Raw genomic sequence first — 25,310 nt, forward strand, 5'->3', positions numbered from 1 at the left:
TCTATTCATACTGTATAGTTAATATCTGAAATGACACATGCTTTCCGGGTTTTAACGGGTTAATATCACAGTACTGTATCATCATTGTACATTCGTTTGCGTTTGTCACTGATTGTTATTTAATGTAACTGTAGATCATATGAAGCTTGCAGAAAACTCGTTATACATTTCGATTTGACAATAACCATTTCACTTTCACTAATAAAGTATGCGTTTGTAGAACACTGATCTATAGTCAGTATGTTTAACGACTTCTTATTATAACGATAGTGGAAAACCTACATAACACTTTTAGCATTTTCCAATAGGAATTAAGAGTATCTTCCTACTGAAATGCCCCTTCAGGAAGACTTAAATGACCTGACAAGTGAGACCGTTAAAAGTATGCAACACTTTTTAATCAAGCTTCCGTACTGGATTACAGACAGGTATAGAAAATGAGATGGTAGCTAATAGAAACCTCTTCAACCGTGAATGATACAAACAGAACATTGTTTGGCCATTTTGACTGCGTAATAATCCGGTTTAAATTAAAAATCAAAAAACACCAGTAGAAAATAAAAACAAGAAGCCACTTAACTATAATTTCGCGTCCTCCAAAACTAGCATGGAATGATCCATGTGCTCGTTTGAGGAGGGTGTTCCGTCTTTTACCGGCAGTGGAAAGCACAGACTCACTTGCACATCTCTCTCTCTCTCTCATAATGGTTTGGTGTTGCCCATTCAACACAGCTCCAGCATTTACAGCCGTCTTGTCCCGCTCCTTTGAAAGCCTCTTACCACTAACTAGTCCCTGGGTTCCCCCCGTTGGCCTTCGGTTCTGCAGAACCCACGTCTGGAAGGTCCTTCTCCGAGGCCTCGGCCCGTTGTTCCGTGCCTCCTCGTTCCGTAGTCTCGCCTTCCTTCTGCTCCTCCTTGTCCCCCTCCTCTCCTCCGTCCCTCCGGCCCTGTCCCTGCTTGTCTCCCTGTCCCTGCTTGTCTCTGAAGACCTCCACGCCCAGCATGCGGAGGTAGTGGAACCTCTCGTTGCGAGGCACGAAGGCACGGATGGACGTCTTGCCCCGCCAGCCGCACAGCTCTATGGCACACTGGGGCTCCTCGACGTTACTGACACACAAAGACATAAGGCCATGAGTAATTAACACTGAACGTCGGCTGCAGAATCAGATATTATTCTTAACAAACGCTACAATAGTTACGATATACTTACTCTGGGTTTGGCTGGTACCTCAACACGATGCTGCCCATACCTGTGGAAACACAGAACTGGTAAATACTAGACACCCGACTGGGACAATACCAGGAGCAAGTTTCTGGGGGGAATGGATATTTCCTGAGATGTATCGGTAGGCAACAATCTCTCTGGCTAGGAACGTTTTTTTGTCATCTCTCTCAAGACAGATTTTGCAAGTGTTTGTAGGTCTGCTATTTTTGAAAAATCGAAGAACGACCAATATAGAAACACAGCTTTTTCAGAAAACTGTCAGGATGACGAAGACATTTTTAGAATCTGATCTCGGGTCAAAATGGGTTAATAATGGTGGTGTGTACCAATCTTCTTGGCCTGAGCATGAGAATCCTGCTGCAGTTTAGTGAGGAAGGGGTTCTCCTGGGTCAGCAGCACTTTTATGTCCTCCACGGACACCGTGATCACCCTGGAGCGAATGTACGGGTTCAGTGTGTAGATGCCCTGCAGAGACACAGACAGGGTGACAACTATGACAAGTGTCTAATGTATGGGCCTACAGTACCTCACTTCTGTCACATGCATAATACAGTCAGTAGCAGCACCATAGCAGTGTTCAGTTCATTTTGTCGACTAAAAAAGGAAAAGGTTTGTCGACTACCTTTTTTGATTGATGAAAATAAAAATAATAAAAATAAAAATAACAACTACTAAGCTATGATGTCTGAAAATATGACTGAATTTACTGACAATTTCGTCAGCAAATAAGACTAAAATGTCAGGGAGGGACTAGTGGAGAAAAGATCCAGTAGAACTAAAAGACAAGTGATTTTATGTTTGGTTGCGCTCGGCTGAAAAGAGCAGATCTACAAACTCCTGACACGTGCGCTTGTAGAACCAAGTGTAAAATTATTAACACGGCATATCAGTGAGTTCTCGTACTAACAGAGTGGATAACAATCAAATATAAAGGTAAAATAGGGAATGTCCTAAATGTGTGTGTCCGCAAGTGTGTGTCATTACCTCCTGAGCCAATCTGAAGGCACAGCCAAACTCCTCTCCGTCACTATTACGAGACAACACCTTCACGCCTGTATTGATCACCTTAGCAACAGACACACAAAATTAAATGAATCAAGCAACTTCAAACAGGTAAACCAAGGACACCGTTGTTGTTGCAGCAGTTGTGAACGGCAAACATCAGGTGGGAGTAACTTTAGAGAAGGCCCACCAATATGATGTCGATTAAATGTCTCCGATGGCTGATATGAATATTGAAATTCAAGGTCTCTTATCAAACCAAGGAAAGCAGAGGACAGGAAATGCAGAAACGGACAAAACCCCTCACCCACTAGACAAAAATCCCTGTTAAAACTACACCCAACCTTTAATACCAGAGCAGTTTGAAGCAAATGGCATGGCCAGAATTATTTGCATCTATTAGCTCCATATTATTAGTAGCATCTATTACCATCAGCATTTTGTCGTCATATATATTGTATATGAAGGATAGGGTTAACAGCAAACGCTTTCTAGTTATTTGAAGAACTGTGCCTTGTGTGCCTTTTTTTGGCCTCAGGTCAAAATAGACAAAATGTTGTCACAAGAACTCCCGACAGTGCCTTGCCAACATTCGATGGAGCAGTTCATGCACCTCCAACATTTTCTACCTGCGCCAGTACCTGTTATATTGTTTTATTTCCACACAACCCGTCAGCAATGTAACGTTACCATGGACACTTGAATGGTTGACAGGGAGGGATAATCCCTTTCTGAGTGACTACAAACACAACCAGATGGCAATTCAAGGGGAGAGAGAAGTCTGTCGCCAGTAACTCTAAGAATTATGTCAAAGCACGTTGGAGGTTGATGAAAATAAACAACAGAGACCCAGGTGGTACGACCGCCATTCCAGCACTGTACACAATTTGTTCAGTGGCTCGGGTGCTATGCAGACTATAGAGTGGGTGGGTGTAATGTTCACAACTCAGAGCTGAGCCATAGCAAGTATATTAAAAAACATATATTATAGTTTTGTCCTCCAAGAACCTTGTTTGGTTCGGCAAGCCCTGCTAAAGCCACAAATGTTTTGTCGTATGCTGAAGCCTTTAACCCATTTAGGCCTGAGATCAGATTCTGAAAAAGCTGTTTATGTCAGTCGTTCTTCGATAAAAAAAAATAGCAGACCTACAAGCTCGTAGCGCGCCACTCTGTGGCACGCCATGAGCTTGTAGATCTGCTGTTTTTCAATAGCTAAAGCATAACATAACACCAAAAGGGGTTCCCACCCAGAATGGGTTAAACTCCTTTTCCCCTCTCTACACCAAATTTCTGAAAGTAGACGATTTACAGTATATTCTGTGCCATTTTCGCAGAATGTACGCTGAATGTTTACCTATTATGGCATGCCCAGGATAGGAACACTAGGGTTCATGTGGCAATAGGAGAGAGAGAGAGAGAGAGAGTCATGGAGTGACAAACCAATATCAGTAGGGTTTATCCATTCTGCGGCGCTCGGCACAATGCAGGACATTAAAGCCCATTAGGTACCCTCACAAACACCATGCCGTAATCGTGGTCTCTAAACTGCCTCCCCCTGGCCAGCCATAGCGCGCCAGCTTGTAGGTCTGCTATTTTTGAAAAATCGAAGAGCGACTGACGTAGAAGACATTTTTAGAATCTGATCTCAGGTCAGAATGGGTTAATGGCGCAAACACACCCTTATGAATGCACGCATTCACAACAACACACAACTCACCAGCCACAGACAAAGCAACAGACAAATGCTTACCTTCATGCGCTCGGAATTGTTGAGCATGACATTGCGGAGCTCCTTTGAGACCATGTACAGGTTTCTCTTTTTGCCCTCGTGGGTTCTGGTCAGAACGCACTGTTTGGGGAAGTCTGGAGAGAGGTCATAGAATGACCTAGAATACACAAGCAAAACACACACAAACAACGATTAACCCACGCCCGCAATGCTGAAAACTATCATTTATTTCTCCGTCTCTCTTTCTAAAGCTTACTGTATCGTTGTGAAGACAGGATCATCTTCAGTCAGGAACACAAAGGGGTCTTCTTTGAAACCAAACAATTTCATCTTCTTCTGTGGAGGAGGCCTGGAACACAAAGTTCACAGAGGTCAGACACACACACACACACACACACACACACACACACACACACACACTTTTAACTCTGTTTACCCTGACATCCAACTCCACTCACCCACACACTCCATCTCGCTTAGGGGCCTCCTCCTGGGCCTTATCTCCTTTGGGGGTGGTCTCCTCCTCCTCCTCCTCCTCCGCCCCTCCTTCCACGTCCTCTGGAGTGGCCTCAGAGGGGGACGCGTCTGTGGGAGTGGTGCCCGCGGGAGAGTCCCCCGTCTGGGCCACTGAGGCAGAGGAGAGGTGCTTCCTCAGCTGGAGACGAGACACGAGAGAGAGAGAGAAAACAGGGAGGAGAGAGGTGAGAGCAGTGGTCCCAGCTGCAGTTACTAAATCTGAACAGGTGAGCGATGCTTGGTGCTGTTGGATCAATAGTCATGTTCCCATGAGGGAGCTGTGCTCCATTTCTCTCTCTCCAGACAGGCTGAGACAGGAAGCGCCTAGAGGCTCATCAACAGTACTATTCCACAGGTGTGTGTGTGTGTGTTACCTTAGGAACTCTTTTGTTCCAAGGCATGGGAGCCTTCTTCACCAGTACGGCTACGAAGAAGCCTCCAGTGTTCTGGTGATGAGGCAGAATCCTCATACTGATGGAATAAATAAAAAAACACAAATTAGAACTCAAATGCAGCTACAAAATCAAACACTGGGGTTTTATGGTGAGCCCTACTGTGTGTGAACATAAACGACAAAATGTGACTTTGAAAACCGTGAGGCCACAGCTCCCTCTGCAGGCCAACATTGAACGTTGCACATGGAGCACCTCGGCTAGGCAGACATTGCAGTGTGGAATGACATCATCCTCCCTTTAAACGGGGGCTCATTGTGTGTCACAGGTGTTTCGATGCATGCATCTATTTCTATCCAATGCAGATAGGGTTTGTGTGCACAGGTGCACCCAGTTAAAATTAAGACAATGGTAATGGACTGGGCATCGGTTCAAAGCATGCAGGGTCCAGGTGTGTGCGTGTGTGTGTGCATGCATGTCAACACGTGTATTTTCAGACGTACCATCTCTCCAGGTGCATGGCAGCTAGTTTCTCTGCGTCTTTCGGAGGAAACATGGTCGGACGGATCTGCGTGTGACGGTTGGTGGGAACGTCGGACCAGTCATTGTACCACTGGCCCTCCTTGGTCATCAGCTGTGGGTTACGAGAAGGACAAAAAAACACACAACTTAGTAGCTGCAGGCCCTCTGAATGGGAAGGATTCTAAACAGCATACAGAAGGGACAAGCATTCAGCTAACCTTCCAGGACGTGACCCCCGGCATCCATTTCAGCCCTGGGAGATCGGCGGAGGCGTCGGCCAGTTCCAGCGTTCCTGCAGGTGTGCGGGGTACCCAAAGAAAATACGAATTTAGCTATTGAAAAATAGCAGACCTACAAGCTCGTAGCGCGCCACCGAGTGGCGCGCTACGAGCTTGTAGGTCTGCTATTTTTGAAAAGAAAATCGTGAAAATGTGGCGCAAATCCTGACAGAAAACTGTCAACATTTAGAAGAAATTTTATAAATTTTCGACATCAGGCCTAAATGGGTTAACAGATCATTTGAGTTCTTGGTTTCATGTAGTTAGAATGCAGGTAGCGTTGTGTGTACGTAGTAACGTTACCCTCGCTCTTCTCCAGAAGTGCTGCTATGATGGCCTCGTCCTCGACGGGGTTCAGCGAACAGGTGGAGTAAACCAAGCGCCCACCCACAGCCAGCTGTTCCACGCCGCGCACCGCGATACGCAGCTGTAGCCTGCAGCGCACGCACACAAACAAAGTCGTTTAAAAATAAAAAGAGAGCAATTTGTGCGATTTAAGCTTTGTGTTGCTGCCAGTTGTTTTTTAATTGGCGGGACGGATTTCCCCCGTTGCCGAGCCCGTTTTAGGCCCATCACACAGAACACATTTAGTACGTTTCTCATGGGGGTGCACAGGTATACTTGCTGTCGGGTGGAAACCTACAAAGTCAAAACATGTTACTTTTCTGGAATACAAGAAAACGTATTCCAATGGATCAGATTTATTATAATTTATTAATTATATACTTCTCATTGGCTAAATACACTTTATAATTTTCTTTAAAAAAATAAATAGGTAATTCGTATGACACACTAAACATTTATATGAGACTCTTGCACAACATAGGGCATTCATTAATTGACCAAAAACTAAATACAAAGTTTAAAGGGTTTCCGACTGTGTGACAGCAACTATATTCATGCATATTGCAGAGACACAAAGACAGGTGCACTGCATGGTCTACCAACCCGTGGAGGTGCAGGCTGTTACTGGTGGTCCACTTCTTCCACACGTCAATGTTTTTCCTCATGGTTCCATCTCCACTGTGGGAGCACAGAGCAGACAGCACTAGATCAAGCATAGACCCAGCGTTGGCCTGATTGAGTAACTTTGTATGTAATCGCGCCACTCTAACCGTCCAAGTCTGAACGCACCTTAAGGGCCTGTTTTGAGGTAGTCATACATTTGAATGATATTGCACACACCAGTAAAGATGCCATGAGAGACATCACCCCTTTATTTAATTTCCCTGCCTTTTTCTAAACAAGTCCTTGCATTCATCCACCGTCTCTGCCTGTCACTGGCTACGTTTACATGGACAGTTAAATCCCCTTTTCATTCAGAATAAAAGTTAAATCCTATTAAAAGTTTGTCATGTAAACACCTACAAAAACTTAAATCGGAATGAAAATGGCCAATCTGATTTAAACTTAGATCTGATGGTTTATTCCATTTTTAAATCCTATTGAAACAATTGTGGACTCATGTAAACACATGCTTGTTTCCATGTAATTGGTATGGCTGTAATTGGTATGGCTATATTATGCTCTTGTTTTGCGATTAATTATAAGAAACTAGACATGTTTAATTTCACATCTCTGAGAGCAACCTCTCATAGGCTACAGGATACATCAAATATGAAGTAATATGGCATAAAAGTGTTTTTTTATTATTATTATTTTGTTTTACCTGAAATGTAGTGGAGTAGAAGTAAAAGTATTGGAAATTGGAAATACTCAAGTAAAGTAGAAATACCTCAAATTTTTACTTTAGTAGAGTACTAAAGTAAATGTACTTATTTACTTTCCACCACTGGACGTAAACATATCCACCCTGCCCCCTATCCAATCAGAAGCCTTCCCAGCCCCAAACCTGATGTGGAATGAAATAATGGGATTTAAATGTATTGTCCATGTAAACACTCATTCGGAATGACCATTTCCCAAACACGCAGCAAAAAACTTACTTCTGAATTAATTCATTCTGAAGTTTTCATTCTGAATGAAAAAGCCCTCATGTAACCGCAGCCACTGTGATCATCAGTCCAACTTCTCATATTATCCTGTAACTTTAACATAGCCAACTCCCACATGTGACATAATGTTGAAGCACAGTAATACCATTGTTCAATTTAACCACTTTCAATCTGGTCTCCCTATTTTTTTGCCATGTCATTGCATGTGAACATTGCAAAAACATTATCAAACTGAAAGAAAAAGACAAAATAGCAGATCTACAGGCTCACTGTGTCTTGCATCCTCCTCCTGACATGCTGTGAACTTGTAGATCAGCTATAGTATTGTCACTATCATACGACGAAGAATATTGGGATTTTGTTAAACGTGTACACACACACACACACACACACACACACACACACACACACACACACACACGATCCCAGCGTCTGTTAGACGTAAGAAAAGAAGGGGTCCTCCCAGGATGAAAGGTTTGGAATCACTGCACCAAACCACCAGAGGTCCATGGAGGGTAAAAGCACAAGCCGTCTGAATTTGTGGCTTTTAGTTAACTGATCATTATCTCCCCTCCCCTCCCTCCGTCTCACCATTCTGCCTCTCTCCTCCTGTGTTGTCCTTGGCAGGAGCACTGGGCTCCAGCGGTGCAAAAGCCAGTCATAATGCAGTCTGCATTGGCAAAAACCAATGCAGTTTATGCCACGGCCACAGAACACTAAACTGCACATACAATGGGAGTAAAGGGAGACTATGTATTTTGCCTTTGCTTTGAGATGGTCTGTCATCACTCTCCAACCAATCCTACAGAAGAGAGATTGAATCTCACATGCCCTTCTTATGGCCTGCCTTCTTCAAACGGAACGTTAGCAAAACAAAAGCTTGTTTCGTCTCCCTCCACCTCTCCGCCGGGGAGATTCAAGGCTCTACCTTACATTACATGCAGTGTCTATAAGCACCTAGAGGAGACCGGGCCCACAGGTTATGTTATATGACACCTCTGCTGACCTGCAGGGAACGTCGCAGAGGATGCGGTCGTAGAAGAGCACGTCCTTCTCGCCGTTGGCGTCTATGATCTGCAGCGTGGGGATGCAGGACGCGTCGTGGTTGACCACCATAATGCACGGGCTGTTCAGACGCTTGGCCTGGTGGACCAGCAGGTAGCAGCGCTTGTTGTCCACGTCGTTGGCGATCACAAAGCCCTCTGGAGCGCAGGGCGGGGGGGAGAAGAGGAAAACAAACCATAAACAGATGGCCGTCTGTCCATGAGAGGAAGCGGATATGGAGATGATTGATTAGCAGATGTAACAATCAGCTACAGAACCAGCTTGTTGTTTTATCCTTGTGATGTGCCCACTGTTTTGTAAAAATATAACGCAGTACGTTGTTGATATCTTCTGCTAAGAAGTGATGTCTCTTACATTCACAAGAGACTGTGATATTCTGCCTCATTTGTATTTCTTTTTTGAGCAACAACCTTATGTGAATTTGATATTGTGTTATGACTTTTTTCACAATATTTCCAAGAGGTTTGTACTAAAATGGCTTTCTTTAGCGAGGCAAATCAGGAGAAAATCTTTGTTATCGACCTCTCTCGATCCCAGGAACACACTCTGTCCATCTGCAGTCTTACAGATGACACATTTAAGATGAGATACTGTATGTGAATATTATAACGTGAAATTAATAGTGAAATTAAATGTGTGTTTCATTGCTTAATAATATAATTTGTCTGTCTTGGTTGATGGGGGGCCTATTTGGGACTCATGACATTTTCCAGCATGTTATTTCTCCTAGTAGCGTAGTAGTGTGTTAACATGCACATTCACAACACCTGTGAACAAAAATAAATGCCTTTCTATATAAAGACAAGTTTGATAAGTTACAATGCCAAACCTTAATGCAGTAGTAGGCTGTAATAATAGGGACTTTAAGCAACGACGGCTACGGCAGTTTGCTTTGGCAACCGGAAATGGCTCAGAGCTCGATACATAAACGTGTTAAAAGTGTAAAACTTTAATTTGTGTATTTGCGTTCCTCACCTGGGAATGGCACGTCCATGTCAGAATGCAGCATCTCGATCAGCTGGGCTGTCTTAGAGCCTGGGGCAGCGCACAGGTCCAGAATCTACAGAACAAACACAATTAGTGTCTCTATTGAAAACACACACACACACACACACACACACACACACACACACACACACACACACACACACACACACAAACACACTTTATTAAAAACAAATAACTCTGGGATCTTAACAATCCTCAAGGAATATAGAATATTTAATAGCTTGTGTGTGGTTGTTTTTTTGTTTACCTTATGGTGAGGCTCTATCTTCAGCAGAAGTGGAGGGATCATGCTGACAGCTTCTTGTCGACTGATGTTTCCCTGGTAGGAGGAAGACAGACAAGTACATCATATGCTTACTTCGACTCTCACTGGGGCTGCACAATATTACAGCACACAAATAGAACACAGGACAACAATAACTGCATTTTTAATAGGAGGAACACTGAAGATAGCTTCCTTATAGTGTTCGAAAGGCTGTGCAGAATCTCTAGCCCACAAATCCAAGTTGCATGTTGGACATTTCAACGTTTTGTTAGCAGGTATCAGGAGGTCAAAGTTAAGCCTTAAGACATCTTAATGCCGCTTAGAATTCACTTCAAGGTCAAACTTAAAAGAGAAGCAAAACTTAACATGAAGTGAAAGATACAATATTGTCAAGAATGAAGCTAGCAGAACTTGGGATACTGGAATTACACAAACCGCTCTTGAAACACATGCCTTTCATTATTCCCCAACTGTACAAACAGATCCTCTTCTGGATGGGTAGACTCCTGCAGAGCCAGGAGACTATCTTTTAGTTTATCCCTTGGCAAAACTAATTTGCACATACAGTATGGTCATATTGATAATAGATCACCATATTGGGAATAAATCGCTGCAAAAGAATATTTAATTTGACCCATTTTAAGGCCTCAAATAAATATTAACTTAAGACTATTTTTAATGACCCACTGAGCATATTAAGAATCAGCATTAGAGAATTTTGTTTGACAGAGTGAATACTGCATATTGCAGTTCATTTGACAATTGCAGCAATGTTTAGCCAAAGTGTTGCAATATTTCTTCAATATCGTGCAAACCTAACTTCCACTAACATTGTCTATTAACAGTCATTTATACAGGGAAGATTTGCAACATGTGCATTTCCTCAGCAATGTTGTGCTCCACTGTCATTCAATTCTAGACATTTAAACCTGGGTGATAGCAAATACCACCAACACCGGTTTTAAACTTTTTCTCCATTCACAGCAGTTCTACTTAAGTTGCTGGTATTTTAACCACATGAACCCTAGTGCACCTATTCTGGGGGAAAGACACTGGAGCAAAATAGCAAATCTACAAACTTGTAGAGCAGCTATTTTTGGCAAAGAGATTTGAGATGGAGAGGAAAGAAAATAGGTGGCGGCATATTACAGACCCCTGTGGGACTCCGGTCAACAACGCATAAAGGTTATAGCCTTGCTCAAGTGCAACTCACAACACTTTGACTGCCACCAAAGACTTCGGCACTAGTCCCTTTTCTGCCGCCTGGATGCATGATTATTTTATTTTGAAAACCTTCACTTCCCAAAACAATTAGGAGGCAAAATCGCCTATATAACTAATCTGTTTAACGAAGCTTTAAAAGTCGTTCAGAACAGAAGCGTTAAAGGAGAATTCCATGCTAGAATGCTTTCTTATCTTTCTTACCTTTCTTTGTAGTTGTTACGTCCCCACCAAAGAGGTCCATGTGTTTTTTTGTGCAAAAACTCCTTATTGGCTATTTTCCCTACCATAAGCCCTCAATGAATTGCATTGCATTGAATGGGAATTGAATGGGGCTATGGGGTGTTATGCTAGTTCGCTTATTTCCATCGAAAGAAGTAGTAAAGTGTGCCGCTTGGGATATTATTTACATTATGAAGAGAGGATATATACAAAGAAATTATAATTTTGAGCGATGGAAATAAGCGAATTAGCACAACACCCCATAGCCCCATTCAATTCCCATTCAATTCAATGCAATTCATTTAGGGCTTATGGTAGGGGAAACAGCCAATAAGGAGCTTTTGCACAAAATAACACCTGGACCTCTTTGGTGGGGACGTAACAACTACAAAGAAAGGTAAGAAAGCCTTTTAGTATGGAATTCTCCTTTAATATTGTAACCACGAGGTAGCGCCTATTTAGTATTGAGCCCTTAACATCTGTGTTCTGATCAATCACATCAATCTGAGTCTCAATTCCAAGAAAAACTGTGAAAGATTGCAGCTATTACAGCAGTCTATGCAGCGACCATCTTGGTCCAGACAAATACACAGAGCCGAGGGTTGCCTAGCGACATGGAACGCTGCTTAGTTATGTGTTAAATAGAAGAGAGCACTCCACATTCACTTGCTCTCAGTCGCCCAAGATTTTTCTCAGCAGGGAATTGCAGATCTACAAGCTCACAACGTGTCACAACAGGCTCACATGTCTGGTGACTCACCGACTCTGTCTCGCTGACCAGGAACTGGTGGAACTTCTCCAGCAGGGGAGACTTCCTGAGGATCTTACGGCTCATGTTGGTGTGCCAAGCAAGCTCGTCTGGATACCTGCTCACACACGCACACACACACACACACATACACGAGCAACAGATTGTACTAGGCATTTAAATTCAGTCTGTTACTTCATCGCATGACAAACAGCGAAGATGGTTCAAGTGGTTACACATACCAGCTCAGAGGCTGTGGAGCTTCTATCTTCTGGCCGTCAATCTCAACTTCCTGGATCTCCTTAAAGTACTTCTCCTTCAGAGTGTGGAGGATTTCTTTGGCATGGCTGGAACAAAGCGGTAGAGAGTTGATTGATTAAGAGCATTGCAGGCTGCAACGTCTGCTCTTACGAATGGATTTGTCAATTAAATATTCACAGATGGCTGATCTAGAGAACTACTAGCCTGAAAGAGACCTATGGTTTTCTGGGCATAGAGGGGCGGACCATCTCCGGTCTGAGACAGCTGGGGACTTCCTATTGGTTCACCAACCCATGTGCCCAGCTGCCCGCTTCACCACCCCCCCACTGCTCCCGACTCCACAGAGATTTTTATCTAACCTGACTGCCAGATTGCGGCAGTATTAAATGTCAGGGTTTTAGTGTAGACGCAACCCTCAATCGATCCCAGCTCTAACGGCCACTCATAAACAGAATCACCAGTGTTGCCAGCTTGTGAGAGAAATAAGGAACCACATCTAGGAAATCAAGCCCAAAATAAGCTACTAGGGCACATGAGCATGACTATATACTGTATACAGTCATCCATCGATCCGTCCATTGTAGATCTGATATTTATTTTTTAAATCACACTTGTGTGAAGTGAGGGGTGCTCTTATCATACATCATCACTCTGTACATGACATTCTGTGCTCAGCTAATCACCTGAGCATGTTCTGTGCTAGAAACACACAAAGCTGTGCATAGGAAATACATTTTAATAAATAAAATGTGGAATACAACAATATAAATCTGGTACGGGACTCCCTCCCTGGCACAAAACATTTTCAGATGGGGGTTAACTGTTAGGGACAAATACATTTACTATTATTTTGGCTGTCCTTGACATGACAATATTTGAGAACCACTGTTTAACCAACAAAACGCAACCATCAATATTAACAAGCAACTTTAGAGAAAAGGAGGCCCAAAGGGGCTCATAATAAGCGGACCACGGCAACATGGCTATCACCTCTTGTATCCAGTGATGCGGATGGTGGCTGGCAGAGGTTCCCTCATGGCGTCCATAAACTGCTCAAACTCTCCCTCTGGGACCAGACCCAGCTCCTTGTAGTACCTCTCAAACAGCTTGTTCTCTTTGATGATGTCGGCATAGCCTGCCCCCCAGCCCTGCATGGGACCATGGAGACAAACCATTATGGAGGAGAAGTTATTCGGAATATAAACAACAGACTGAAGGCCAAGGGGGGATGATGAACTATGTTTATTTATTTGATATGGACATCACAATCACATTGCACAATTGTACAGTACACTCTCAGACTTTAATTCATATGGGACTTTGGGAGTCCTTGAAATAAAATCAAAAGTTTTAGAAACCATAAAAGCAGTGAAGCTACCCACAAAGCTAAGCTAGTGTCTAGCCTTTATAGAATTAAGAATGGCCTCATAATATTCATCTAAACCGCTTTCTCGTGTCTTGCTCCAAGGGTAAGGTAGTGTCCATCCAACAACACTGGTCAAATATAGGTAGGTAGATGTATTGTAGTCTGTTGTTGAACTCACAGCATTGTTGTCTCTGTCATCTTTGCGACCACCAAGCTGGTTCAGGTTGTGGTTCTTCTGTCTCTGCCTGCTTCTCTTCCCCATCTTTAGAAGTGCACTGTCTGCAGACCACCGACAACTAGCTGGAAACTAAGCAACGCTTATCGCACGGTGGCCGCTGATAAAGTCGGCGGAGTGTGTGTGGATTGGAATGGAATATAGTCTTGCCCTCTTTCTCCAGATGTATATTTTTCAATACAACGTGCTAACATTTATCGCGCATCAAGTCTGCGCAAGCATGTGAGCCAGGACCCCTTTTTGGCAGCCCCCAAATCTGCCTGACATTTATTATAAAATGCAGTTCCACCCGCAGTTCTCTATAACGGGCTGTTTCTCTTATACTTGCAGGAGACTATTACAATATGTATACATACTACACATGTGAGGAGACATTCGTGTATTGTTTGTTTGTTTTAGCATCAGGTGACTGTTGAGTAATATGGAATGCAAATACGGTAACATACGATTGGTTTATAGTACCGATGCCCCTCCTCCCAGAGCACTTGATTGGTTTATGTAGACTGCAGAGGACTGGGCAGTGTTCTGTTGCCATGTCCTCTTATCATACGCGACTTTGGGCACGTTTTTCTGTAAAATGCTTATTTGGGCTTGCTTCCAATTTCTAAATGTTTAAACCAGTGGCTCAGTGGCTGTGTCTCTCAAACATTTTTATGTCAAGGAGCCAAGGACAAGGACCCCAAATTAAAGCCTATTCCACACCTAGTAGTAATAATACTAATAATACATTTAACAACAATCAACCAATGCAGCCAACTAGTCACAACTTGCAAATGTAACGACCCGGATTCGAACTCGGGCCTCCTGCGTGAAAGTACAACATCTTAACCACTAGGGATTTGATCTTTGGTCTAGTGACTAGTGGGATATCCCTTTGATCTAGTGGTTAAGATGTTGGACTTTCACTCGGGAGGCCTGAGTTCAAATCCCAGGCGTTACATTGGTGCCGTGACCCGAATCGGGTTTCCCCGTGGGAGGAGGTCAAAAGGGAGGTGAGTGTAAAGTATAATATCTCCCCCAGTCCAGAGGGATGTCCCTTGGTCTAGTGGTTAAGATGTTGGAGTTTCACACGACTTTTCCGAGTTAGAATCCCAGGCGTTACACAAAGCAAGAAATTGCAGTGGTCTGAACTCTGGTCTGGAGTCTCTGGACTGACCTGTTCCAGAACAGTGCCATTTGGGGATAATGGTTGCAAGCAAGGAGTTAAGTAGTTGCAGTTGCTGTTGCAAGGAGTTACACCCACATTGGCGTAGACTGGCTGGCCTGCGGAACCCCATCTGAAAATTGTATTTATTTATTTATTTATTTGTGTTGTTAAAATGTTTAAAAAATATTCCACATTTTTTATTTCTTTTCAATACTGTTTTGAAAATAGCCCATATAGGTTAGGTCTTTTAAGTCCTCAATTTTCTTTTTGCTATTTGACCAAAATGTTACAAAAATAAAATATTTTAAAAATATACAAAAAGTAGGCGTAATATTAAAGTATGCATGATGTGAACATGGATGGTACATCATTATCAGACATAATTCTTGTTTATTTATGCCCCAAAATGACTGGATATACAGGTTTTGTAGAAATTTGTAGCAATTGTAGAAATATTAGACAACCTTAATTTTTTAATATGTATTGCATGTTATAATCATGTATACTTTACTTAATTAACATAATGGACAATTTTACATTGAGGTAGAGGTGCCCAGATGTCCCATTGTCCCACTGCCTGCCTATTTGTTCAGTTACATGATTGCTTAGTTCTCTTGCAAGATCTGGCAACACTGGCTGTTATGTAGGAGCTGTTCACATGCTGTTACATTGACATCATTCATTCTTCACATACTATACCAGTATTCTCCAGTTTGCATATTTTTGTTTGTATTTCTATTTCTGTATTTTGTATTTCATTTATCTTTTTTACTGCAATTCTGGTATCAAGCTGAGTGAGATGGACGAGCTCCTCTCCATGTTGTTCTCTTCGGATGAAGAGGAGTTGCATGTTCTGGACTGCATGGCTTACTTATTGATGTTCATGGCACTTTGCACATTTTTTACCCTGCTTTTCGAGAACGTCCCTTATGGCCGATATGCGACTAGCAGATATGGATTTCCAGTCAATGTCAAGTTCGCCTGGTTTGTGCAGGAGCTGCCTGCCATCTCGGTGCCCCTGTGTCTGCTTCTGTGGGCAACTCCTGCAAAGACCTCACAGATGCCCAACCAGATATTGCTAGCCATGTATTTCTGCCACTACATTCATAGGTAGGTGATTTTTACACATGTCATATAATGTCACCCTTATTGAAGTTCCGGATGAGCGACTATTTGTAACACTCAACAATCTATTGTGATTAAAATGTCACTATATGCCCCGGTAAACCTACCAAAATAAAATGTTAATAGGCTTTAACATATCCATGATATTGTCATGATTCAAAAGGTTGTCAGCTATCATAACTGAAACATGCTGCCGTTGCTATTCTGTTAAAATAAATGAAGTAAAAGCTCATTATTGTATTTTATTTGTCATTTATCTTTTTTTGATTTACACAACAGGATCTATACATATCCAATATTATTCATATTATACTAGTTCTTAGGAAAGATGACAGATAGTTGTGCCGGTGACGTAAGAAACCCTAGGCGAACCTCGCTTCTTACATTATATACAATTTGAATCTATTAATATTAAAAACAACACGTTTGTGTCTTGACTCTGATTCTAACCTGATCTCTTGCTTTATACTGCTGCTGCTGCTACTGCTATAAAACATGAACTTCCCTGTGGGGATCGACAAAGGTTTATCTTATGTCATCAGAGATTAAAATAGGGTGCATTTTGCATCCCAAAACACAGTTTATATGATATGATATGATATAGTACTTTATTGTCAGTTCACACTGAAATTTGTCTTGCGACCCAGCAGCCAAGTATGCAGAACACATATACACACATTTGACATAACACAGAACAAGACAATGTAGATGCATAAAGACATGAAGACATGAGCAATGTCCACCGCCTAGATAACCCCATGGCTACTACAACTCCTGATTAAGCCTCAAAGTTGAGTTAGTTAAGGGACGCAATAAAACAACGACCTCTGCATCCACGGGATGCTAGTTTATTTTTGCTAGCTTTAGTTATAATACCTAATCATTTCTTCTTATGTTTTCTACATGAATATAACCACATTATAACCATATAAAATGAATGGGAGTTAAATGCTGCAATTTGTAAAAAATATGACTCCTAACGTTGTTGAAGTGGGACTCATAAAATGTCCCTGGGACTCATCTAAAAGACCATACCTGCATCCCGGGACTCATTACATTGAAAACCTATTGATTTCACTGTGTCATTGTATCTCGTCTTACCCCAGGTCCCTCATCTATCCATTTTTAATCAGAGGAGGTAAAGCGACACCCGTTGTATCCTTCGTCCTGGCCTTCGTGTTCTGCGTCTACAATGGCTACATGCAGGTCAGATACCTGAGCCACTATGCTACGTACCCGGCGGACTGGGTTACACACCCCTGCTTCATTGGAGGTCAGTGGTGGAAAAAATGTACTTTTTACTTAAGTATACTTGCAATGTAGAAATACTCTGTCACAAGTGAAAGTCTGGAATTCAAATTTAAATTTACTTGAGTAAAAATACAAAAGTAGGCTACTATTGGTATCAAAATGCAAGTACCACAATTAGAAAGTACCCTAGTCATTATGCAGAATGTCACATTTCACAAGGTTTCAAATGTGCAAAATGTACTGTATAGAAATCTTTTGTAAATAGCAGATCTACAAGTTCACAATGTGTCGCATTGCGATGCATTGTGAGCTTGTAGATCGGCTATTTTTAAATAGCTGAAATGTATACAGGGCTGAAGTCGTTAATGTATGTTTTATAATAATCAATCTACAAAGTAACTAAAGTATTCAAATAATTGTAGTGCAGTGCATATAGTGAGTGGGCGACTGTGGCTCAGGATCGAGGTAGAGCAGGTCGTCGGTGTCGAAGTGTCCTTGGGCAAGACACTGAACCCCAAATAGAGGGTATGCGCATGCTTAAAGTGAATGGCACATCAAGTGGCAAATCGAGTGGAAAAGCAACATGCAAAGTGAGTTTAACATTGTTTAACGTTGTTTAATGCAATCAGATAAGACTTTTCTGTTTGGATGCATGGGCTATCATGGCCAGAAAGTAGTTTTTTGACACTCAGTAGGCATTCCTGCATAACTTCCGGGTTTGATGATGATGTCACGCGCATACCCTCTATTTATCCCGATGTGCTGGTTAGTACCTTGCATGGCTTCTGCTGCAATCGGTGTATGAACGTGTGTGTGAATGTAATGCACTATATAAACCGCCTTGGATAAAGGCGCTATATAAATGCACCATTTACCATTTAGTGGCAAATCGAGTGGCAAAGTGAGTTTAATGTTGTTTAACATTGTTTAATCAATGCAATCAGATTTTCTGTTTGCATGTATGGGCTGTCAAGGCCAGAAGGTAGTTTTTGACACTCAGTAAGCATTCCCACATGACTTCCGGGTATGATGATGATGTCACGGGCACAACCTAACCCCAGCTCCCTTGTGTCCACCATTCATCGCCATGACAACATGTATGTTTTGGTATACAAAACGAACAGCACATACTGGTGTGACCCCTCACACAAGATATCAGAGTGAAATATGGACATGAGGGTATATTGATTTGAGCTCTCTCTTTGTGGGCACTAACAGAGAGACTTTGCGTATGCTACATGCCTGCCTGTCACGTGTGGAGCAATAGAAAGCTCCTGTTGTATAAAGGGATTTTGTGTTGTGTATTGTATATTTTAATGTATTGTACCTTTGAAAGAGTACCCAATGTTTTATACATTTGTGTCAATAAAGTAACTAACTAACTAACTAACTAACTAACTAACTATGTGCTTACACAAAGATAATCTACATGTTATGGTTAGTTATGTTTTATAAATTAAACGTTCTCATGCAGACATGGCATCAGACCAGATCCAGCATTTGTCTGGCTCTAAAAAAGTAGCGTTGCTTGCTTTAAAATATTAAATGACAACATCCTTCAGGTCAGTAAAGTGCTCTAATAATCAACTTTTTGTTTGCTTGGTTTTCAGGATGTGGACTGTGGCTATTTGGTTGGCTGGTGAACGTCTATTCTGACCACATCCTGAGAAACCTGAGGAAGCCTGGGGAGACCGGTTATAAGGTTCCCAGAGGTAAGCGTTTATACATTTAGAACATTTACAAAACAATTCCTAATATTTTCCATACATTTTCCAAACATTCCCAACTATAGTTTCATAGTCTAAATAGCAGATCTACGGCTATTATGAATTAACCAGCTCTATATTTGAAATAGAGCTGGTTCATTCATAATATCTTTTTGTAAGTTCACGTCCCAAGAGTCCCCTTCTTAAGAAATTGAAGTGGAGTCAAAAATACAATATTTCTATTTGAAATGTAGCGGAATGAGGGTCATGTGCTTGCAAAAAACTAAACAAAAACAAAAATGTACCTAAGTACAGTACTCATGTAAATGTACTTAGTTACTGTCCACCACATGAGGTAAGACAGCCAGTCTGTGAAATGGAAACGTCAGCATCATGGAAGGTTTCTTTTACCACAGCGGGGATCTCTGAAGCCTAATTTATGCTTCGTCACGTGGCACTGTCGCTCGCCAAAAATAACTGATTTCCAAGCTCCGGTAACTGTGCAATGCATTGCATTGGCTGTAGCCTTTCAGTGCCTCTGAAGGAATTTCAGTTAATTATCTGAATGGCTTATTATGCCTATTGGAGATATCGTTCAGATATCTGATCCAATGTAGTTATTATTTAGTCACAAGCTCTTGTTTAACCTTTTTTGTTTTTTTTATTACTATTTATAAAACCCACAGACTCCCTCAAATTACTTTTTGGGTATATCATAGGCAAAATTCAAACTATTTCAAAAATAGTAAAAATTATTATTATTATTATTCGATTTTGGGGCAGGGTTTGCACCCCCAGGAGCCTTTTTTGTATTGACTCTGCAAATCACATGTTAGTGTAGCTGTAATCTAATAAACATTGCTTATTCTTACCATGCCAAACCTAATTAGGCAGTCAGAAATGTCTACATGAAGAGAACAGAACCCATGAATGCAAACTTGTTGCGTAATGTCAAATATTTAATTATCTGTCCATTGCCTGGACTCTTGTTTCCTATTTGTTGTTTCACAAGATCTGGGCCAGGCTGAGCTCCACACCCCAGGTCTCGGTTTTCCAATTCAAATGGGAAATCGTTGGGTTGACCACCGACCTGTACATGCAGTCAAATTAGATCAATGATCTAACCACAGTCTCATGTAATGACATTATAATACCGGTTGGTCGACCCACTGTGGATACATACACGTAACACGAGTGAATGATAACAAATGATCTTGCTGCGTTGACTCTGATATGTGGAAGGATTTGGCTGGTGTTAAAGTGACTCACATCACCATTTGCACGCATGTTTGCTACTGGCAGGCATGGATGAGTGAGCAAATTACAGACGATGTCACGATTACAATATTACATAATCCCCTGATCACAATTATTTGATTATTTATTTATATTTACATAATTATGTCCATGTTGTCTATAGTATTTTAATAACTTTAAACCTGGTGTCCCTATTTTGAGAAATTTGGGCATTAGGGCATATAGATAAGCTATTTCATACTATTTTTGAAATACTTTTGAAGGTAAAATTATATTTTTATATTATCTCCCGGGATTTGTATATTTAAGTTATTTGTCATGTCTGCCCTGTGCCCTTATATTCATCGATGGTGTTGCAGTGGAGAGGGAATGTGACTTCAAGTTCCTTGATGCACAGACACACATCGCAGAGAAACTAAAATGGAACACACAGACCACGCACGTGGTAAAAAAGGAGCAGCAACTCCTGCACTGTCGCCTCCCTCGCCTGAAGAAATTCAGCGCCTGGTATGGGAACTGTGCTGCCGTCAACAAGAAAGCCCTACAGAGGGTGTTGTGGAGGGCCCGGCACATTGTTGTTAAGCCTCTTGCCCTCCAGGGAATATACGAAAAGCAGTGTGCAGCCAAAGCTAAGAGAATCATCAAGGACACTCCCCACCCTGGCCACAATCTGTTCACACGGCCAGGCAAGCGATACCGATGTATCCAAAGTCATACCGGCAGATTTCTGAACAGTTTCCAACTGGCTACCAACAGACTGTTGAACAAGTGCTGACCCCGCCTGTTGCCAGGCTGTCCTGACAACACAGAATAACCTTTTCTGTGTATATACTGCTGCTGCTACACTGGCACTGCCACTTTACGTAGACACTAGACGAAATGAAAGCCTGGGTATCGAGGCTACGTAGACACTGACATGTCTGATATACAGTATGCTGCTAAACAATGTCTCACCTGCATGTGAGACTATACTGTACGCACAAGGGACTATGTTTCTGTATCTGTTGATATTTTTATTACTATAGTTTTTTTTTTAATTATTATTATGTATGTTACTCTACTCATTTTTGGAATTTGTGACATATCTTACCTGTTTTCCCTTTTTCTTTATATCTCTATTCTTTTTCACTTTCTTGATAAATGAGCTTGTACGACAAATAATTTCACACACTTTTTTACACCTGTAAACCTGTGACAATAATGTTTTGATTGCTTCATTCATTGAATACTTTATTAAGATGTTTGTTAATAGCACGGCAGTAGGCTACAGTCAACAATGTTATGCTAAAAGCAAAACACAAAAAAAACACTGGGGGTTTTGTTTCCATTATACATAGACATACAATTACAGAAAAAATAAGGGTGGGGTCAGGGAACAGGGTGCCACTCCCATGGGGCTCCCTCCGAGGTGCTCGCTGAGGGAGTGTGTTTTTTGATTCTCAAACAAGTGCTGGTAGGGGATAGAATTGAATTCCAGAGATGACCGGGCTCTCACATTCTCTGTCCACGTTAGAGGCAAATATTGACCAATCAGAAGAGGGGCAGAGCCAAGTAACACCAATGAAGGACAAGGACTTTAAACCAAGTCCAATGAGGAGACTCACAAGTGGCTACAAAAGAAGGTCAAACGTTATGGTGAAATATAGGAATTTGGATTGGAATAGGAAGGAACAGAATTGAACTCTGATCTGATTCCAATGACACCATATACACATGTCTGTATGGCAATTAGCATTAGCATTATACAAAGGAAAAACTTGACCTCGTAGATTGGCCAATTTCAGATTTCACTTCCTGTTTGGTGGTGAAATATGGTTTGTTTGACGATTTGACGAGTTTGACGATTCGCCACGGTTACGCCGTTTTCCAAAAACTAACACGCTAAGGTCTTTTATACATGCTGAGCGAGTTTGAGTTCATTAAAGTACGATGAATGACCTACTGATGGGTTTATGTTTTGGTCCTCAAAAACACGATTAATGTTTGCGAAAAGTAATTCCTTGGATTTCAATAGTGCTTCGCACTGGTGCTCAGGCCCTCTCGTAGCCTGCAGCTTTTATTGAGTAAAATCGGTTTGAGGGAAAAGGAAGTTCCGTTTGATTGATCCTGCCTGTCGACTACAAAACAATACTACAACATGACGTAACGATATCATCCGCTCCCGACCGGATCATATACCCGAAATGAAATGGTGCCCAGGCTAGGACAGGTCAGTTTTTGAGTGTGGATAGGGAATCGAGATGTTTAATGGCTGTTGTAGGGCATCAAGTCAAGACTCTGCTCTGCACCCTTTAACCTCAGGACTGTCCTTTGAGCCACTCTTTTGAAGTGAGTTGGTAGGGCATTCCACATTTTGGTGTCAGTATTATTAGTAGAATTTTACCCACGTTTGTGCCGAATTTATGAGAAAGAAGATCAGAGGAGTTGAATTTAAGCTTTGTAATTGTTTTCTTTTCAAAGCCTAAAAGGCATGCAGAAATGTGATTTTTATTTGTTCCAATGTTCAATGCCAAAAACACAATTAAAACATTATTTGCAATTATTTGTATGAAAATTAACCGTCAACTAAAGTGTCATGATTGTGACAATCCTGAGTGAATAAGAGCAAGTTGAGTGCAGTTGACACTAATCAGGTCAGACAGCAGCCTGAAGAACACATGTCAGAACACGTTTATTTAACTTCAATTTACAATACAAGCAAACAAGTACAGTAAACCACCGAAACGCTATTCCGATCTTTTTGAATATTTTACTAGTACGAAACCTATCTACACGTCCTCAATGAAAGGTTCTCAGAAAGAGTTGCTCAGACTGTCACTATGACATTAGCAACTTGAGCCTCCAGTGAGCTTGTAATGAGCCTGTTGATACTGTCTGCCTCGAGGCCTTGTGGAAATAGCAGGCCAGGCTGTGGAGGAAGCTTTTAGCTGAGTTTACTCCAAATGAACTTCCAGGCATGTCTGGAATCTTCTCGGCCAAGAATCTGACATTTTCACAGAGGCTAGGGCAGCTACTGTGCACATGGCCTGTTTTCAAATCGGGAATGTTCACCAGCCATCTATGGTCAGTGAGAGGAAGCTACCGTAGACATGTTAACGCATTTTAAACGCTGTCTTTCACCACTTGCACTTTGTCGACAGCTGGTTTGGGGTCTACTGATTTGCTGCTTACTTACAGCTTTATAGCACAATAAAGTTGTAAGTAAGCAGTGAATCGGTAGACCCCAATCCCAGACGATGAAAGTCTGCCATTTATTCTCTTCGCACAATGAAATGCCGAAACAATTATTTCCTGACGTAACACAGAAATGATTGGCATACCTGATCTAATCTCTTGCGCATTCCACCTGTAGGCGGTGTGTTTGAGTATGTGTCTGGAGCCAACTTCTTTGGAGAGATAGCAGAGTGGGCGGGCTTTGCTCTGGCCGGCTACTCTGTCCACAGTGCGTCCTTCTCCATCTTCACCGCTGTGGTTCTGTCCAGCAGAGCTGTGGCCCATCACAAGTAAGAATAATGAAATACAAATTCACACACACACACACACACACACACACACACACACACACACACACACACACACACACACACACACACACACACACACACACACACACACACACACAGGGTTCAATTTGGTGGTGGACCGACCATGCCTCTGCTTTTGATACCAAACCCCCCACGGCTCCACCCTCACTCGTTCATTTTTTTTTAATCACCGGTGGCGGGAAATGTTTTATCCCTGCTTCTGGTTAGACTGAATTAAATACATGCATTTCCTTTTGGGCAATGTAGGCTGGCTGATATGTTACGTAGGCCCTATTTATGTTTGATAATATCACAATTTAGCTATTTAATCACTTAAAGCCCTCCCTAGTCTTAGTTGACCGTGGTCTCTAAGGACTCTATACTTGGCCCACTCCTTTTTCCATCTACCCTAAAGATCTACAAACTTGTTGTGAGACTGTACATCTAAGTAATTCAAAGCTTTCATAAATAGCAGATCTGCTAAATCCACAAAGTGTCACAATGTGACATGTTCACTATTTCACACGTGGTCTCAACATTTCACGACATGCTTTTTGTACAACACACAACAAAAGTTGTTTCTCTGTTCGTCTCTCCCTCTCAACTGTCTCGCTTTTCCCTCTCTGTCTAGGTGGTACCATGCAAAGTTTGAGGACTACCCGAAATCGAGGAAAGCTTTGATACCATTTCTCTTCTGAAGAACCACAACGTGTCCTGGCAGCTATAGAAATGTTCCTGGGTTTGGCAGTGAAGGGTTTGTTGACATGAACTGGATGTTAGAACAAACCCTCTTCTAATACAGAAGCAGCTTTTATGTATCCGCATCAGATTGTCAAAACAGGGCTAATACCTCATGAAAGGATTTCATCTGAACTGTGAGCAAGCAACTGTTGAATGCTATATAATGGAGATTTGTATTATGTACTGTACATTTCTTTGATTATTCTTTTCATACTGGACCTCCTTATCCTCAGAATGAATGTAACCGTTCTCGGTGCAGACGGAGGGAAATATGATAACGACCACCCACACGTAATACTTCGCTTTTATATGGAGCTCCACCGGCAATAAAGGGTTCCCAGCTTTTTAACAGGCTCTGGTGATTTGCATATTCTCTAGAGAGGAATATGTGACTTGAATACAGAACAGTCCGGTGAGGTTTCCATCAGTCCTCTGGAGTCATCTCGTTCTGACAGCTGCGGCAATTTTCATCCTCTTTGGCTGCACGAAGCCTTCATCCATTTTAAAGTCCATAGTCATGGAATGAATAACAGAGGTTTTACCTACCTA

At 41.9% G+C, this 25,310-nt stretch overlaps 2 protein-coding genes across 2 annotated transcripts; one reads left to right on the plus strand and one right to left on the minus strand.

Annotated features, from left to right (window-relative positions):
* Positions 1 to 382: 382 nt before the first annotated feature.
* On the minus strand, positions 383 to 14,235 carry nsun2 (NOP2/Sun RNA methyltransferase 2). The gene is made up of 19 exons (XM_083789197.1): positions 13,954 to 14,235; positions 13,400 to 13,557; positions 12,391 to 12,495; positions 12,161 to 12,266; positions 9,940 to 10,011; positions 9,660 to 9,744; positions 8,626 to 8,821; positions 6,613 to 6,687; positions 5,968 to 6,098; positions 5,605 to 5,678; positions 5,368 to 5,498; positions 4,847 to 4,943; positions 4,415 to 4,611; positions 4,213 to 4,305; positions 3,978 to 4,113; positions 2,210 to 2,290; positions 1,552 to 1,690; positions 1,211 to 1,250; positions 383 to 1,107 (listed from the first exon to the last, which is right to left on the minus strand). Exons 1-19 carry the CDS (start codon positions 14,035 to 14,037, stop codon positions 783 to 785), a joined length of 2,325 nt encoding a protein of 774 aa, XP_083645323.1. The 5' UTR covers positions 14,038 to 14,235; the 3' UTR covers positions 383 to 782.
* Positions 14,236 to 15,814: 1,579 nt separating this feature from the next.
* Positions 15,815 to 25,304, plus strand: srd5a1 (steroid-5-alpha-reductase, alpha polypeptide 1 (3-oxo-5 alpha-steroid delta 4-dehydrogenase alpha 1)). Its single transcript, XM_083773588.1, has 5 exons — positions 15,815 to 16,267; positions 17,389 to 17,555; positions 19,144 to 19,245; positions 23,849 to 23,999; positions 24,652 to 25,304. Exons 1-5 carry the CDS (start codon positions 15,957 to 15,959, stop codon positions 24,716 to 24,718), a joined length of 798 nt encoding a protein of 265 aa, XP_083629714.1. The 5' UTR covers positions 15,815 to 15,956; the 3' UTR covers positions 24,719 to 25,304.
* Positions 25,305 to 25,310: the final 6 nt, after the last annotated feature.

Source organism: Protomyctophum parallelum (assembly GCF_964188405.1).
Source record: "Protomyctophum parallelum genome assembly, chromosome: 1".
NCBI lineage: Eukaryota > Metazoa > Chordata > Actinopteri > Myctophiformes > Myctophidae > Protomyctophum > Protomyctophum parallelum.

Coding starts and splice junctions, on each gene's coding strand:
- nsun2 (XM_083789197.1), bottom strand. CDS start 14,037: ATGGGGAAGAGAAGCAGGCAGAGACAGAAGAACCACAACCTGAACCAG. Junction 6,688..8,625: donor CTCTGCGACGTTCCCTGCAG/GTCAGCAGAGGT, acceptor GTGCTCCCACAG/TGGAGATGGAACCATGAGGA. Junction 1,108..1,210: donor AGGTACCAGCCAAACCCAGA/GTAAGTATATCG, acceptor TTTGTGTGTCAG/TAACGTCGAGGAGCCCCAGT.
- srd5a1 (XM_083773588.1), top strand. CDS start 15,957: ATGGACGAGCTCCTCTCCATGTTGTTCTCTTCGGATGAAGAGGAGTTG. Junction 16,268..17,388: donor TTCTGCCACTACATTCATAG/GTAGGTGATTTT, acceptor GTCTTACCCCAG/GTCCCTCATCTATCCATTTT. Junction 17,556..19,143: donor ACACCCCTGCTTCATTGGAG/GTCAGTGGTGGA, acceptor CTTGGTTTTCAG/GATGTGGACTGTGGCTATTT.